Here is a 17,912-nt window from a genome sequence, read left to right as displayed (position 1 = left end):
CCTGAAGGGTGTCCCGGATCAGGGTGGGGGTCCCACTGGGGTGCCTGACCAGCCTGGGTGAGGAGCTCAGGGCCGTTTTTAGGCTGTCCACACCCCCTTCAGGGTGGGGGTCCCTACTGGGGTGCCTGGCCAGCCTGGGTCAGGGGTTGATGGCTGTTTTCAGGCTAGCCAAGCCCCCCAGTGGGGACCCTCACCCCATGGGGGTTTGGCCAGCCTGGGTGAGGGGCTGAGGGCTGTTTTCAGGCTGGCTATGCCCACAGACAGGCTGGAAGCAGGTATCTGGGATTTATTTATCTTCTATAATTGAAACTTTATAGCCTTGAGCGGAGCTCAGGGCCGGCAGGGCAGGCAGGAAGCTTGGCTTCCTCCATTGCTGGGGGCAACCCAAGCTTCGTGCTCACTCCAGCTTCATGGCCACCGCCATCTTAGTTGGGTTAATTTGCATACTCACTCCTGATTGGCTTGTGGTCGTGGCTTATGGGTATAGGGGAGGTACAGTCAATTTGCATGTTTCTCTTTTATTAAATTAGATAGAATTTTAGTCCTAGAGACCAATATCTGAAGAAACCACAAGAAGGAAACATTATTCCAAGAAGTCTTGTTTTTCTTTCTTCCCCAGGTCTGAGCCTCCAGTCGCTCTTCCGTCCCGGGTCTACCTTCTGCACTTTCTCTTCCCACATCCAACTCTCCCCACTCTTACCTATGAAACAGAGTGCCTGCTTCCACATATTTGTGGTTTGTTCTTTAAAGTGAATAGTATCTTTCTAAAAACCCCAACCAAGCAAAACGAAAACTGTCCTTTTTAACGATACTTCATGTGAGCCAGGATCTGAGTGTATGTTGTGCTTCTTTGATTCACGCAGTTGAGGCTGCAGGGAAAGCAACTGGAGACGATTGGACAATGGCTTCTGCACACGGCCGCGCGCGCCTGGAACGGGAACGGGAACGGGGCGGAGGCGGGCGGAGGGCCCGGGGGCGGCGGCCTCGCCGGCAGCCCAAGCCCCCGCCTCCCGCGGGTCCGGAGACCGCGGCGTCGCGGGGATTCGGGCTCGGGCCGCGGCGGTTGCGCCGAGGGAGCCCCCCCGGAGAGCACCATGCGAGCCGACTCGGCGCTGCCGCTGGGGGGCCGCCCGGTGAGCGGCGGGGGGCGCCGGGCTCGCCAGGGGCCGGGAGGGGACCCGGGGGACGCGCATCGCCCCGGCGCCCGCGGGTGGGGCGGGGCGGGAGTCCCTTCCCAGCCGGGAAGGAGGCTTCCGGGCCCAGCGAGCGTGTTGCCTTGACGACGCCTCCCTCCCTGGTCTCCCGGCCCGCGGGTGGGAATGCCCGCCGCTCCCGGAGGCCGGGGTTTGCCCGTGGAGCCTGTGAATCATGGGCATCTCTCCCGTTTCTCGAACAAACAGATCACTTGGGAAACCCTGGGGGGGGGGGCCGTGACTGCACCCCACGCCCGCTGGCGTCTCGCCCGGGGCAGGTCAGCCACGAAGCGACGCCCCTCTCCAGCCAGGGTCCCCGGCGAGGCCGGGCCGAGCCCCCGCAACGCGCTCCCGCCGGGGGAGGGGGCTGCGGGCTGGGACGCACTGCGCCTGCGCGCGGCCGGCCCGCGAGGGAGGGGGTGTGAGAAAGGGGGGCTGTGAGAAAGGGGGGCTTTTGGAAGAATGGGGAGGAAGCAGGCGGAGAGCGCGCCTCCGTTACCTGTGAGTTGTTGGACTTTTGCATTCGGTTGAACGGTCCTACTTGCGAGAGGCTTGCAAGCTGGGGTTTGGGACGGGTGACGTGTCGCTGTTGCGGGACTTTTGAAACGTGGGGCTGTGAGAAGGGACTTTGGATGGAACGCTCTGCCTCTGCGGCATCCTTAGAACAAAAGCGACGGGGCCGTGTGAAGGCAGCCAGCCGGCCTGGCCCGCATCTGGGGGCATTTCTATGAACACGGTTTAAGCGAGAGGATTGCCAAATGGGACGCTGCAGAATGAACGGCAGCGGTCTGAGTGCGAACCCTTTGGAAGCGATGGTCTCTGCAAGCGCTGTTCTTGGCACACGGAACTGATATGTAGGCATTCCTGTTAGCATTTTATTTTGCAAGATCCCGGGATGCTTCTTAACTGTAATCTCTCTGAGCTACAAATGCAACCCTTCTTATTCATGTAAAGCAGCACTTCTAAGGGCTCCCCTCCATTCTTTCTGTCCCAAAATGCATCCTTCCTCCTGTATTCAGAGGGATCTTTTTTTAAAAAAAGTATGTGAATATGTGGCTTAAAACGCCCATCGGCTTCCTATTAGTGAATTAAAACAAAATCTAGATTCCTCCCCTCCGACTTCAGGACCCTGATTATCTGGCCTCTGCCCACCTCTCCGTGGTTCCTGCTGCACACGTGGTTCCTGGCCTTTTACCTGGGACCCTCCAAGCCCCATTGCCCCCAAGGCTTTTGTATTTGCTTCCCTTTTGTCAAAAATGTAGGCTCCTCTCCCGGTCAGTCTCAGCTCGGATACCTGAGAGATCGCTGAGTGTCAGGTTCTGTGAAAGCAGGGTCTCTTCCTTTTGTTCATAAATGTATTCTTAGTGCTCAGAACAGGGCCTGGCCCGTAGATAAAAAAGGTACATAGAGATGAAGGTATTTTATATGAAATTCAAGTATTGCCCATTTGGTTCTCATCAGTACCTCCTGGCTTTCACTGGTGAACAGTAATCAAAAGATTTGAAATATGGGAAGTAAAGCTGCTCTAGGCTTTTACTTACGAGTAATTTTCTTCTTTTCCCATAGCGTCCGCCACGAGCCCTCCCACCTGTGCCAAGGTAAACGTACAGTACTTTTATTATGGGGTTCTAAAAGTGCAAAATGAGTAAAGTGAAAAATTGACCACCATTGCAAATCCATCGTAATGCAGGAAAGATTTCTTGATATTTTTAAGAAAAGGCTTCTTAACAGTTTCAAGGTGAAAAATCCCTGAATCATTAGGGTAACAGTTACAATGAAATGTTCTGTTTCAAAGCCTGACTGTGAACACGGGGAGGATAATGGATCTGTTCTGAATGTTTTAGTGTCCTGTTTAGCAGAATCCTGGCCGCCTTTGGTTTGCTAGAATAGTTTCCTCAGAGTTTAAGCTGATTTTAGTCAGTGACCGAATAAGAGCTCTTAATCTGTTTAATCTACTTTATTAATAGATAGAAGGGAGTGTGTATATGGAGATTCAGAAAATATTGGGGTTATTTTATTAACAGGTTTACTAGTTTGTTATTTGTAAATAAGCTAGTTTGTAAATGAGCAAACTTTGTGTGAAAACTATTTTTATTTTAAATTTGTAATGATTTAAGTCAGTTTTCAGTTTGACAGTGTTATAGATTTCTAATTAACAGAGTTTCTTTTTTTTTGTCTTTGTCCTGATTAAATTTGGTCGGTGTCATGTAAAGTGCTGTTCAAGGTGAGTTCACTGTTAATGTAAAATTTTCTAAATATGGTATTTAATGTTCAAAAGTTTAATTTGTTAATGTTTCTCTTAAAATTGAAACTGGGTGGTATAATTTATAATAATACAGTATCTTTATCATAATAATCTTGGCTGCCATTTTTAAGTGATGGTTGATAAATAACACTAGTTATATGGTTGGTATTTGACCTTATAAATATAAAAGCATTCATACCTGTATGGAGTCACCCTAATCATAGCTCATAGCTAGTTATCATTCTGTATTAGGGACTGCATTTTCCTTTGTCTCATTTAGTCAGGATAGACTGGGTTATGCTACACAACCCCAAAATCTCAGTGACTTAATATCATATAAGGTTATATCTGGTTAATGCAAAGTCCATTGTGGCAACCAATCAGGGCATTTGCCTTTTACTGCCTCTTCACTAATGAGGTAGTGATTCAGTCTACTTCTGTCCTGTGGTTTTGCCATCTCAACATGAGGTCTCCTCAGTTGTCAAGGGAAGAGAAAGCTAGAGGGCTTCTCACTGGCTCTTTCAGTGTTCTGGCCTCCAAATGACACAGATCGCATCTCTCATAGTCTATTGACCAGAACCAGTCACAGGCCTAAGTTGGGGATCAGCTGAATACGTGGTGAGCACGCTTTCTGTGTCCCTGTTCCTGGCATTGCTGACCAGCAGTGAGCTCTTACTACCACACTGTGGGCTCTCTCTGACTTTGTCAATTTCTTACCTTCTTTCCCTTCATGTGTAGGTGTTGGCTGGACCCAAAGAACAGAGGGAAAGGTCTTTCCTAATAAAAGTGCCCTTTTGAAATAACTGTTCCCTGCATAGAATTTTAGGCAGCCTTTTCTGTTCTTTTTGTTTTATAGATGATGTTCCACTTAGTCGTCCCAAGAAAAAGAAGCCGAGAACGAAAACCATGCTAGGTAAGAAGTTGCCCTTTGTTGTGCGGAGCCACAGGTTTTCCCAGGACCTCGGGCATGATAAACATCAGATCTGGGAGAGGCAGGTCCCACAGTGCCGTGTCACTGCTGCGTTGAGGTCACCTTGAAGCAGTGGGACTCCTGGTGGTAGCGAGAGACCGGCAGTGAGCAGCCTGAAGAGTGCCTAGAAGGATTCATAAAATAAAGGGTTGTGCCACCAACACTCTCACTTCCACTACGTTCTTGGACTCTTGGAGGTCCTTTATCCCTGGACAACATAAGTTATCTTAAGCTATGATTGGTTCCAGACCCTTGAACAGGTTACTGGATTTAGAGACACGGAGTTCTTGGATCTCTCATTTTAAATATATATTTTAAAATATATATTTATTGATTTCAGAGAGGAAGAGAGAGGGAGAGAGAGATAGAAACATCAATGATGAGAGAGAATCATTGATCGGCTGCCGAGCCACAACCCGGGCATGTGCGCTTGACTGGAATCGAACCTGGGACCTTTCAGTCCACAGGCTGATGCTCTATCCACTGAGCCAAACCAGCTAGGGATTGGATCTCTCATTTTAGCCCAAGAATATCTATGTTAGAGCATGAGTCTGAAGGCGGGTATTAAAGCCCCAATAATGAGCAAGTTCTATGAACTCCTTTTTGTTTAGTTAATCCTGAATGCTCTGTCAGTAGCTCAGACTCGCACATCAGAATTCATCACCTTCAACAATAAATCAGTTTTTACTTCTCACAAATTTCTGTTAATGGGACCCACCATTCTCCCAGTCAGTCACTCAGGCTGGAACCCTCAGTGTCACTGCTAACTGGCCCCTTCACTCTCTTTGCTTGCTTCTTCTTGGACATTTCTGTGTCTCTTTCCCCTTTCGTTTCCTCTGTCACAACTGTAGGCCATTTAGCCCCTTTCCTCTTCTGAGCTATCGGGTTAGCCTCCAACATTGTGCTGCTCGCTTTCTTTCACTCAGGTCCTGCCCACCACTGCTGGATGAGCTTCTTAAAGCTCCTAGCTGGTCATACCTCTCACTCGGTCAGAAACTTCTTTTCACTTATCATCGATTGTCTAACAAATGGAGGGATAGATGGGGGAAAAGAAAGACATGGCGATGGACGCAGAGAAAGAGAAAAAGACATGTAGACACAGACAAAAAAAGAAGAGAGATTCAAAGAGACTTGGATTCACAAAGATACTGAAATGTCAGGCTCTAATAATTCACAGTTAAATACAAACATGTACATCTGCACTTAGGAAGGTAACGAGTGGAGGAAACAGTAAAGACAGTTGGAGCAGAGGTATGGCTACCAGCGCTTCCTTGTACAGAAGAGAAAAGGAAGATTCGGTGCTCCAGACAAAAAAGGGGATGCATTGCTAAGCGTTTATTAAAACTGTTCATTTATTTCAAATTTTTCGCTTCCACAATTTTGCAATTCTGAAATGATGGATTGTGGGGAAGAAGAGCTATTTCTGGAGGATGGATTGCTAGCAGTGAAATTGCTAGACAATGTGTGCATTAGTAATATGATAAGATTCTGCTAAATTGCCTTTAAGGAAGCTTTAGGCATTTGCTAAATCCTTGACAACATTGGACAATATCAGTCTTTTAACTTTTGTCAATCTAGTGGGCAAAAGTACTTATTTTAGTTTTTTATTGATCTGAATACTAATTAGGTTAAGCATATTTTTATCTGTTTATTAATACGTACATATTTGTTCTTTTGTGGAGAAGTTGGGCACCGGAATATAGTCAAATAAAATTCAAATATGCTGAAATGTGTCAGAATCTGTTCAAAGACTTGATGACGGGAGAGATTGACATCAATGGCCAAATAAAAAGATTTATAAATTATCTGTTAACCCATTTATCCAAGGTGATGTTATCATGTGTTAATTTACTAGTGAAGTACTAAACTATATCGGAGCTGAAAATTCTTAAGGCATAAGACAAATAAGAGAGTTCGCTGGGGCGACAGCTTCCGTTATGTTATTACCTTACTGTGAAAATGGAAATTCTGAAGCAAATTCTCCTCTCCTTTTTGTTCTTCTTCTTTCTAACATCCCCCCTTTTTTCTTCTTCATTCTCCCTTGTTCCTTCCTTTATTTCTTTTCTCAACTTAAAATTCGAAGTTACAAGGGAGGAGAAAGGAAGTCAAGAGTGGTTTTGTAGGAGAAGGGGTTGTTACATAGGAAACATTCCAGTTCCCTCTTTTTACGACTCAGTGGTCTCTGTTCAAGTTATCCCCCCCGCTTTTTTTTTTTCACTCTATTTCTGTAGCAAGTGCTTCTTTGGAAGGTCTTGTTCAGACTGCTATTCATAGGCCATCTGCGAGCAGGGAGCCACCAACTGAAGAACTCACAGAGCATCCAGAAGCTCCTGTTCCAAGAAGACAGAAGACAAGGGTACCTCTTGGTATGTAAAAGCAACCAGGTTAGGTTGTGATTTGGGGTGTATGAGTAAAAACCTGAATGTCCCCATTCCCCTCCCATAGCCCTTTATTTTTCCTGCTTGCTTACATTTTTTATCACTAGAGTTGCTCTAATGGGTTAAGTCAAGAACACTTTAGAGCAGCCGTGGGCAAACTACGGCCCGCAGGCCGGATCTGGCCTGTTTGAAATGAATAAAACTAAAAAAAAAAAAAGACCGTACCCTTTTATGTAATGATGTTTACTTTGAATTTATATTAGTTCACACAAACACTCCATCCATGCTTTTGTTCCGGCCCTCCGGTCCAGTTTAAGAACCTATTGTGGCCCTCGAGTCAAAAAGTTTGCCCACCCCTGCTTTAGAGGGTCTCTTTTGGTTCTATGTGTGTAGATTATGAGGGAAGTGGTACAAATTCAGGACTAAAATAGAAAGTTTGGATTTTGATGTGTAGAAGAATTTAGTATATGATGAAACAGATATTTAAGATTAGTGGGGGAGGGATAGATTCTCTATTAACAATAATATAGCAACAGCTAACATTTATTGAGTTTTTCTGTGTCTCAGGGACTGTTCACAAGGTAGACAAGGCTATATCATTTATTTTGCCTATCAAATTGGCAATGCTTTTAAAAATTTATAAAATACAAAAGTGTTGATGAGAAAAGGGTACACTCATACACTGCTGATAGGAGTGTAAAATGGTATAACCTGTTCAAACTTATAGGAGTAGAAGTAACTACAATAGCTAAGTAATTAAAGGAGGTTAACTGCATTATTATTTATAAGAGCAGAAACTGGTAATATCAAACATTTAACAATGTGATAATGCCCAAATAAAACATGGTATCCATTTACTAGAAACCAAGTACTCATTAACAGGATTGTTTTGGTGATATTGTGATATGGAAAACCATCAGTAATATATTGTTGAGTCAAAAACAAAGGTTGTAAAATAGGATGTATCAGAGGAGCCCATTTTGTAAAATATGTGCATTAATTTTTAGGGCTGTCTTAACAGATTGCCACAAACTGAGGGACTTAAAACAACAGAAATTTAGTCTCAGACAGATCTGGAGGATAGACGTTCAGGAGCGAGGTGTGTGCAGGGCCACGCCCCCTCCGCAGGCTCTAGGAAAGAACCCGTCTTTGCCTCTTCTAGCTTCTGGTGGCTCCTAGCAGTCCTCGGCTCATGACAGCATAATGCCATTCTGTGCCTGTCTTCTCATTCTTCCATGTGTGGCGCTGTTGGGTTACATAATTTTCCCCACACTTTTGGCATTGCCATGTCAAACATTTTGTTGTGTTTAGAGGTCTAAAAAATTTTAAATCAAATGCAAAACAGTGTTGCCCAGTTAAACATTTTAAGGTTCTCTTGTATTACAAAAGTCTTGTACATGACTTTTCTGTTTACATTATAGTAATTAAAAAATTTAATATTATATATATATATATGTTTTTTTATTTTTTATTTTTTTTTTCCAGAATTGGAGACTGCCTTCACCCAGGAGACATCTAGTCCATCTTCATTACGGAATGAAAATGGAATTGATGTGGAGCCAGCTGAGGAGCCCGTTAGTAAAAGACCTCGAAGGAAGACCAAGTAAGGATTTATTTGTTCTTCTAAATGTCCTTAAGGAACACTCTGTGCTTAATTTGGAGCTTCCAAATGGTAGCTTCCGATGAAACCTGGTAAATACGTGTATATCTCTAGGATAAGTAGTATGACAAAGATATCAGTTAAACCAATCTAATGACAATTTGGAAAGTGTAGACCACTGCGCCAAGTAAAATGCTGCACTTGAATAAAAATTTTTAGGAACTGTCTCTAAAAAAGAGAAACACAAGTAGATGATTTTATATAAAGAGCAAAAAATTACATATTCAAGATCTTAAAAATTAAAGGTAATATTAATAAAATAGGCTATTGTAATTTATTTTCTCATTTTATCAAACTTTAAATTTTAATTATTTCAGCAATAAATAATAATTTAGCATAGGATTCAGTGCTAGATAAAATAGAATGACATACTTTAAAGAAGCACCCTGAAATTATCTAACACTATTACATATTTGTGTTTAGACATGACCCTATAAATAGGAATCAATGTCCATATAAAATGATATAATTTTAAGTCTGGAAAGAACCTTACAATCTAGTTCAGTCACTTCATTGCCCAGAGGATAAAACTGAATCCTACATAGCAGTTAATAACTGATTTGTTTTGAGTAAAATCCAGATTTCTCTGCTCAAAGTCCAGGGCTCTTTTCATTCTACTCACAGGTACCTCCTTATGTGGGTTTGTAAAAATTCAGTAAGCACCCGGTTTTCTTACTTTCTCCCTGGTTCCAGGAAGGCCCGGCCAGCAGAATTGCAGTATGCCAATGAGCTAGGAGTAGAAGATGAAGACATAATTACTGATGAGCGCAGGAGTCCAGAACAGCAGTCTGTATTCACGGCGCCCACTGGCATTAGCCAGCCTGTGGACAAAGTGTTTGTGGAAAAAAGCCGTAAGTAGTTCCTTGTTTGGAATATGAGCTCTTTAAAAGTATGTAAGGCTATCCTTTGATCTAGGAATTATACTTCTGGACATCTGAATTAAGGCAATAAGCAAAAACATGGACAAAAATGTATACACCAAGCTAATCATCACACTGTTATTCACAAGAGCGAAAAACAGGAAATAACCTAAATATAAAAAGCAGGGGAATGATTTCAGTAAGGTATGCTTTATCTATACAATAAAATCTGCATCATTAAAAATAGTGTTTAGGGCCGAAACCGGTTTGTCTCAGTGGATAGATCGTCGGCCTGTGGACTGAAGGGTCCCAGGTTCGATTCCGGTCAAGGGCATGTACCTTGGTTGCGGGCACATCCCCAGTAGGAGATGTGCAGGAGGCAGCTGATCCATGTTTCTCTCTCATCGATGTTTCTGACTCTCTGTCTCTCTCCCTTCCTCTCTGTAAAAAATCAATCAAATATATTTTTTTAAAAAATAGTGTTTAGGGAGAATTTTACATTTCGTGGGAAAATTCTAATGAAAAATAAACATACGTACACAGATAGTTTGATCTCAACTATAGCATGCACAGGACAAAAGACTAGAAGGAAATAGGCCTGGTTGTTTCTGGGTTATGAGATTTTGGGTAATTTTTTAAATCTCCCCTTACCCTCCACCCATTTCTTTATTCTTTGTTGTACTTCACCAGTTTTCTGCAATTGGTAGAGGTGTTGGTGGTAGGGCAGGTACTGATATAAATTCTTTAATGAAGAATAAATGAGAGAACATACATGATGGTATCCCCATATTACATAAGAAATATAACTGTATATTCTTTTGGAAATAGTTCTGATGAACTGGTTACAAGACTGCATTTGCAGTGTTTTAAGAAAAACTCACTGAGGGCATGGCCATGACCATATGCTCCTCCCATGGACATGCTGTCAATGTGCTGCCTAGGAACTCGTCTGGAACATACAGACTAGCCCTTAAAATTTACAGCTTAGGTTTTATGTACGTTGTTTAAATTGTGGTTGTGTAATACCCCATCTAAAGGACCTTCGCCAGCGAGAAACCTGTGACCTGGAGAGACTGACTTATCCAGAGTCTCACAGTCCGTTAGTACAGGACTGGGACTCAGAGTCTCATGACTTCCAGGCAAGTGCTTTTACGGGTAGACCTGTGGCTATTTAACACACTTCAGGCTATTTTCAAGCAGTATCACTCTGTTTTTATTCTTGCTTCCCTTAGCACAGAAACTTCCCTAATAAAGTAACGGACTATAAAAAATACTAGTTTCTGTCCAAAAGTTGTCTTTTCTTAGGAAAAATTAGGTAATAAACCCCTGACTTTTGTTCTCCAATGTACGCGGCAGCCAGGTTTGGCAAGCAAGACTACGCTGGAACCTCTACCGCTGCCTGAGGTCCATTGTGACTGGTAGACATGAGAAGGGACCTCCTGGTCAACAGTAAAGGGATAGAGTTCTGCTCACACAGTGCTGCAGGCTGGCGCTTGAACTGGTACTTGCACAGGAATCTTCCTAGACGTTTATGAAACAATCCATTTCTTTCCTGTCATCACAGACCATGTGCCATGCTACATACACTGGGGTCTTTTCCTGAGAAATGTAAAGGGTTTTCAGATAGTGGCGTACCTCTATAGTGTTGACATTTAAACTTTAGCACTTCTAAAATCTCTAAATGAGAAGATATTAGACGCTGTCATCTTAAAGGTTTCTAGACTTTTTTTCTTAGTTGGAAGTTCATTATTTTATTTCATTAAAAATAGTCAATTTCCCAAACTGTTACTTCAACATGTATTTTGGTTTGAGAAGGAAGCACGTGGACACGCTCGTTCTAAGGGTTCTTAAGGGTGGAATAATTTTTGAAAAGACCGGCAGGTTCTCTCTTGTTGGTGGATAACTGTGTAATGTGCTCTTAGGGCGATTCCAGGCCACCGACCGTTCAGAGTTGATAAAGACCACAGAGAACGCAGACGTGTCGATGGACACGAAGCCCTCCTGGACGACCAGGGACGTCGCCCTCTCGGTGCACCGGGCTTTCAGGTGGCTGCCGTTGTTGGACTTTTCTTAAAACAAATATTCTATAATTTTTTTTAAAAAGTGTTGATTGTTCAACACTGTTAAATAAGAAAATGCTTGATTTTACTTTTTATGAAATGTTGAATTTTATTCTTATATGTGAATAGGTTTTAAAAGTATTTTAGCCTTTGACTTTAGTAATTCATGTATAATAATGAAACCCTTTTCCATTCAGGATGGTGGGTCTGTTTTCTCATGGCTTCTTGGCTGGCTGTGCTGTGTGGAATATTATTGTGATATATGTTCTAGCAGGACATCAGCTTTCTAACCTCCCCAACCTTCTGCAACAATACAAGACATTAGCATATCCATTCCAGAGTCTTCTCTACTTGCTTTTGGCTCTAAGTACAGTTTCAGCTTTTGACAGGTAAGACTGCTGTGACTATAGATCCTTCTAACTTTTCTTCAGGGGGAAATGTTGAGCAAAATGTGTCACTGACAATGACAACTTTCAAAATAGAATTGTTTTGACTTCTTTAGGCCAGTCTGTTATTTGCGGGAGGGAGTTGGAGGTGGGAATGCTGTGGGGGGGGGGGGGGGGGGAGGGAACAACACCCAAAAGTCTTAACTCATTTCGGCACCACTCTAAGTCTAAAATTGCTTTCAAATATAATCAATTCAAAAAGTCCAAAATATAATCTTCCAAATACTTTTTATCAGCTATAGAAGAGAGTCTGGGTATTCCACCAGTTTACTGGGGTCACTATAGCGAAGTACAACAAACTGGGCGGCTTAAAACAACAGGAATTGACTCTCTCACATTCTGGAAGCTGGGAGTCTGCACTCAGGGTGTCAGCAAGGTTGGCTGCCTTTTGGAGGGCTCCAAGAGAGAGCCTGTTCCATGCCTCTCCCAGCTTCCGGTGTTGCCGGCCATCCTGGGCTCCTGGGCTTGCAGACTCATCACTCCAGTCTCTGCCTCTGTTGTCACATGGCAGGCTTTCTGAGCGTCTCGGTGCGTGTGTCTCTTCTTTTCAGGTCACCAGTCACGTTGGATTACGGTCCATTCTAATGGCCTCATCTTAACTCGGTCACGGCTGCAAAGACCCTATTTCCTTAAAGCTTAATAAGAGACAATAAATGTGGTGGCATTAGAACAGAGAAGGAAAAATGCTAGTCACGTTTTGTAAGAAGGTTATGGTTGCACTGTGACAAAAGACTTTTGTATTTTCTAGGATTGACTTTGCCAAAACATCAGTAGCAATCCGAAATTTTCTTGCCCTGGATCCAACAGCTTTTGCATCTTTCTGTGAGTAAATAGTTTAATTTGATAACATGTTATACTTGAGTTACATTGTAATTTTGAACAAGGAAAAGTTTAATTTTATTTTTTTAAAGATTTTATGTTATTGCTACCGATACGCATTACTTACAGATGTTCAGTAGAATTTGTAATCTAAAAAACATGGTAACCGTAATTTTGATAGCATTATTTTTCAATAGAAGTTGAGCTTAGTAACTTTCAAAAGTTTAATTTGTTCTTATTAAGTAATGTTTAGCTTTTCTATTTTTACTTGACATTAAACAGATTGAGCTGGCATAGCATTTCAGGAACAAATGATATCTTTGGATAATTTGGAATACATTTTGTTCTGTTATGAAAATATTAACGAAACTAGTTTTAGGACCTTGAGTCAGTTATTTAATTTATTAAAAGATCTTCTAGGTTATAGTCATATCTAAAGATAAAATAGTGAGCATCACAAAAGTATCTGTGTTCTAAAAAATAATCCAGGCTATTGAAATGGATCAAATGAATGTCTTTTATATTGTCATTGGCCTTAAAGTAATCTATAAATTAAAAATAAACTTGACTGTTAAAAATACATTATTAGTAATTTCATTTATCTTTTTCTCAGTGTACTTCGCTGCTCTTATACTATCTCTGAGTCAGCAAATGACAAGTGACAGAATCCATCTTTACACACCTTCTTCTGTTAATGGCAGCCTCTGGTAAGATTCAAACGGCATTAGCAATTGGTGGTGGTGATAACAGCGACAGTGGGAGTAATGGCACTATTCTACGCCTTCCACTCTTTTACATGTTTTTATCTATTAATAAAGGCCCTGTTTTTGTCTTCAAAATTGTGGCAAGAAAATGCCCATTTCATTTTTTAATGGATAACTATTGTTACAAACACCTGCATTTTTAATGAAATGTCTTCTTTATATGATCTGTTTTAAATCTCTTAAGTTATGGTTTTAAAATATGTCATTACATGATGAACTGGAAGAGCCTGGCACCCTCACCCCCAATCTGGAGCCTAATACCTCAGAATAGTGATGGGAGGGAGTAGCGGGGATCGAGTCGGAAAACCAAGCAATGGGGAGAGCAGACTAGGGGGCGCCCCCTCCTCGGGCCAGTGGCCAACCGTGGAGCTAACAGGACAACTGAGATTTTAGTTCACAAATCTCAGAGGCGGGGGGGGGGGGGGGGGGGGGGGGCGGGGGGGGTCTTTTTTTGAAAGAGTGGCTAGAGGCATGAGGTAAAGAGAGAAAAGGAAAGGTACCTGATGAGGAGTAAGTTTCATTTGTTCTTTTTAAGTAATATGTAGCTTTTGTATTTCTACTTGACATTAAACAGACTGAGCTGTAGCTGAGCACCACAGTAGTTGCAAGGGAAACCTAGAAAAAATTTTGGCAACACTGAATTTTCATTTATATCACTGTTCTAAGCAGGTGTACCTTTGTACCTTTGTTTTCATGATCCATATTTATGACATATATACTATATATATGGTTGTATTTTATAGGGCACCATATTTTATTTCACTCTTTCCTTGCTATTCCTGTAGATGAGGACTGCTATTTTTTAAAGTTCATAAAATAGATATATTTAGATACGTGAACAAAAATGAAGACATTAGTAATGAGGATTTCTGTATCTTTAGGGCGGCAGGAAATGAGGAGCAGGTTCTCCAGCCGTGGATCCTGGTGAATCTGGTGGTGACCATTCTGGTTGGACTGTCTTGGCTTTTCTTGTCTTATAGGCCAGGCATGGATCTTAGTGAAGGTATTAAAGAACAAATAGTATAAGCATGTCATGGAATCTTGTATAATGATTTTAGAAATCTTTGTTGACTGTAGCTTATGATAATTGTGATAACAAAGGGATATTTAAAATAAGATAACATAAGAAGAGTGACAGTAAAGTGGTGGAACAATACTAAGAGAAGCAGAGAGGAGTGTCTGGAGGGGCTGGGGTTTGGAAGTGCTGGATGAGGCCCTCTGTGGCCCTGGTGCATATTTAGGAAGTTTTTGTTTTTTTTAACCCTTCAAGTGTTTTATAGAAAGTCTTTGCTCTTCAGTTCTCCTACTCTCCTTACAATCAATGTATCTCTTTATTTTATTTTTATTGCAGTTTTATTAATATTATTTTATTAATATTACTTCAGTATTATTTTGTACTAGTTGCTGGTGTACAGCACAGTGGTCAGAGAGTCATACACTTCACAAGGTCAAAATATCTCTTAATTTGAAATAAATCACGCTTCATCTAAGCAGCCTCTGTCAGATGCAAAGTAAAGTGAATTATTGTGACCTCTTCCTCTACGTTGAACAAATTCTTAACCTTTTATTGTCTAATAAAGTGTCGAGTAACCTGACCTTCAGTGTGCCCCGTGGGAAGTGAGATTGACTCGTCTCTAGTTCTCAGACCCCTGTGGGACCCCTGGAGGAGAGGCGTCATATTGGCAAGCTGCTGGTCCTTCAGCACTCATTTAGGTGTTTGTAGTGTAAGTTGTATTTCATTGGCAGATGTTCCACACTTTCACCCTTGAACCTCTGTGATACTTTCTGGACTTTGGTTATTATTATGTTCTTGATTGTTGAACATCCTGAGCATTTAGCTGCAATTTGATCAACTAATTACAAACTGTCTCAGAAGTGTTAGAATTGAGAACCTTCCCAACATTTCCATTGGTAAACACCAAGACAAAAAATGTAATCTTGTGTATTTTCATTGATGAATGTACCTTTTTGTACCGTCATTCTTTTTTTAAAAATTTTGTTTTATTGCTTAAGGTATTACAAAGAGTATTACATATGTCTCCTTTTTCCCCCCCCCCCTTGACCTTCCCCCGGCCTCCCCTAACCCCCAGTGTCTTGTGTATCGTCATTCTTATGTGGCTTCAGTAAATATCCTGTTGCTTTATTTCTTTTGATATATGTAAAGTATTTTTTAAAATCTTCTAAGGGTTTATATATTTTGCTATTTTCTTTCAGTATAGTTTTTAAATCAGTAGATGAGTGGATAATGGAATACTAATCAGCCATAAAAAGGAAGAAACATTTACCCTATAAAACACATGGACCTGGAGAGATTATGCTAAGGGAAATAACCCAGTCAGAGAAAGACAAGTACAATATGATTTCACTCATATGTGGAATTAATGAACAGACTGACTTAACAAGCAAAACCAAGACAAACTCATAGATAGAGAGCAGGCAGACAGCTCTGGAGTGGGTGGGGGTTGAGGTCAGGGAGCGGTGGTAGAGGGATTGAGCAAAAAATAAAAAAGAGAAAAAACTCAGGGGTACAGGTGGTAGAAGGGGAGAAGTGGAAGAGGATATGGGAGGAGAGGGTAAATGATGATGGAAAAAAACACTAATTTTTAATAGATGTTATAATTCAAATAAATTAATCTTTGAAGAAAAATATTTTTTCATATAATACTTACATCGGAAGACTTTATTAGGTTCCTAAGGTTTTCTTTTTAAAATATTTCTTGTTATTTTAATAAACTACATATATATATGCTAAGTAATAGTTTAAGTGTAGAAATGTCAACTACTATCTTTCTATACTGTAGTTGGGATTGAAGTTACATCTAGCAAGCTTGTGCAGTATTCAGACTAAATAACAAAGTGTGTGTTACTTACTAAATATTTACAGAATCCTGCTCTCTCTTGGGGCCATGTGAATTATATAACATTTTTTTCCATGTGGATAAAAAAAATCACTATAAAGTGGGGATGATAATACCTCACTTATAGGGTCATTATGGTAACTAAATGGAATAACACATTTAAGATATCCTGGCAAGCACCTCGTATTAGTTCCAGGGCCTTTCTCTACATCTGTCCTCTGCATTTTAGGTTATCATGAGCAATTAGACACTTCAGCTGTTTAATGATCCTGGATTCCCCAGGTGACTTACATTTCCTGGGGAGCATTATTATATTATCTCCATTATAGATGTTTTATTTTTCAGGGGCTAGCAGTATATTTAAAACTGGGAAATTTTAATTTTTTGGAAAATTTGAAATGCAAAACTTGTACCCTTTTCATTAGCTCGCCTTTTAAATCAGATTTCACTACCAAGCATTCTTACTTGTACTTGAGGGCTTTCTATTGTTTATATTATGTCAATATGTTAAAGGATTGTTTATAACTAAACTGAAAAACTTGTTGAGGTCCTGGGAAACCATTTTGAGTATGTTCTGTTCATTTTCTCTTCCAGAGTTGATGTTCTCCTCTGAGGTGGAAGAATATCCTAATAAAGATAAAGGATAACGCCTCTTCCTAATGCCTCTTACCTTCAGAGGAATAATGGCCCAGTGTTTAGAATTCTTCCCATCCTTGTTTTTAAATGTGTTTTTATAAGATATGCACAGGTGTATTTGGAATTGATTTTTTTGATTATGTAATACTGAAAAAATTCTCAAGATTATGGAAATTGTTAAAATTGTACCTGCGGTTTATACCCAAACATCATCAGTTTAATGACAAAGGAGGTCCTAAGCTAGAAACAAGTAAGTGAAAGTGCTTATTTCCTGTTCAGTCGAATTAGTGGCTTTTATAATCATTATCTTAAAGAGCACGAGTAACTTTACTGTTACAAAAGCTATATCAGGTTTAAACATAAATTTAAGGAATAGGGAAGAAGGGAAATAAAGACCTTCATTATTTATTTTTGCTATCTCCTTACTGCGTTCATTGAAATATGAAATTTGTGGGTTTTTTTTAAAGTGACTTAGTGACTGTGTATCATGTAATAAGTATAATGTAATGTAATTTAGCTTGAAAGATGCTTGACTTCATGACTAATAAAAAGAAAATATATCCTTTTTGTTTGAAAAGTTTTATAACCGAATAAGTTTACTTCTTTTTAAAACCCATATCTGTGGTTCCCAGAGCTGGTTGCACATCAGAGTCATTTAGGAAACTTAAAAATAATGTAGAAAAAAAAAAAAAGCAATCAGAGAGAAGCGAGCAGGCCAAGAGCTCCGGGAAATGAAGGAGAGGCCAGTGAGCTTGCTGAGCTAACGCTCAGTTGACTTCTGCAGAACCCTTCCCGCTGCCTCTGTTTTTGTATGACGAGAAGAATGCGTGGAAATTCACTGAATCTATTCTCAGGCTCTTTGTCAGCGGGATCTTGGCTCTCGAAATCCCACCCGTGAGGTGTCCTTCACTGGAACAGGTCTCTTCAGAGCTGTGTCCGGTGGTGCCTCAACTGGTGTGAAACCCTGGCGCTCAAGGCAGTGATAAGGCTCCATGGGGCAAGGTGTCCCAAAGGCTCTGGGGC

The 17,912-nt window shown here is 41.1% G+C and overlaps 1 protein-coding gene across 2 annotated transcripts; it reads left to right on the top strand.

Moving 5' to 3' along the window:
- The first annotated feature begins 1,030 nt into the window (after nt 1-1,030).
- TMEM237 (transmembrane protein 237) lies at nt 1,031-17,454 on the top strand. 2 transcript variants are annotated; one of them, XM_081096032.1, is made up of 12 exons: nt 1,031-1,133; nt 2,760-2,791; nt 4,269-4,351; nt 6,640-6,774; nt 8,272-8,389; nt 9,140-9,297; nt 11,229-11,352; nt 11,564-11,755; nt 12,561-12,634; nt 13,245-13,338; nt 14,277-14,398; nt 16,848-17,454. In XM_081096032.1, exons 1-12 carry the CDS (start codon nt 1,095-1,097, stop codon nt 16,898-16,900), a joined length of 1,224 nt encoding a protein of 407 aa, XP_080952158.1. In that variant the 5' UTR covers nt 1,031-1,094; the 3' UTR covers nt 16,901-17,454. The 2 variants fall into 2 exon arrangements, with proteins under 2 accessions (XP_080952158.1, XP_080952157.1); XM_081096031.1 differs by lacking the exon at nt 1,031-1,133 and adding an exon at nt 1,912-2,047 and having other exon boundaries at nt 2,760-2,797; nt 4,295-4,351.
- Nucleotides 17,455-17,912: the final 458 nt, after the last annotated feature.

The sequence above is a fragment of the Myotis nattereri genome (assembly GCF_964212035.1).
Source record: "Myotis nattereri genome assembly, chromosome: 7".
In the NCBI taxonomy this organism is placed as follows: domain Eukaryota; kingdom Metazoa; phylum Chordata; class Mammalia; order Chiroptera; family Vespertilionidae; genus Myotis; species Myotis nattereri.
This window is presented reverse-complemented; position numbering and strand designations above follow the sequence as displayed.

Bases quoted from the DNA above. Each gene is read 5' to 3' on its own strand.
- TMEM237 (XM_081096032.1), top strand. From the start codon at position 1,095: ATGCGAGCCGACTCGGCGCTGCCGCTGGGGGGCCGCCCG. The intron at 4,352-6,639 runs GTAAGAAGTTGC...CTATTTCTGTAG, and splicing joins GAGAACGAAAACCATGCTAG to CAAGTGCTTCTTTGGAAGGT. The intron at 12,635-13,244 runs GTGAGTAAATAG...TCTTTTTCTCAG, and splicing joins AACAGCTTTTGCATCTTTCT to TGTACTTCGCTGCTCTTATA.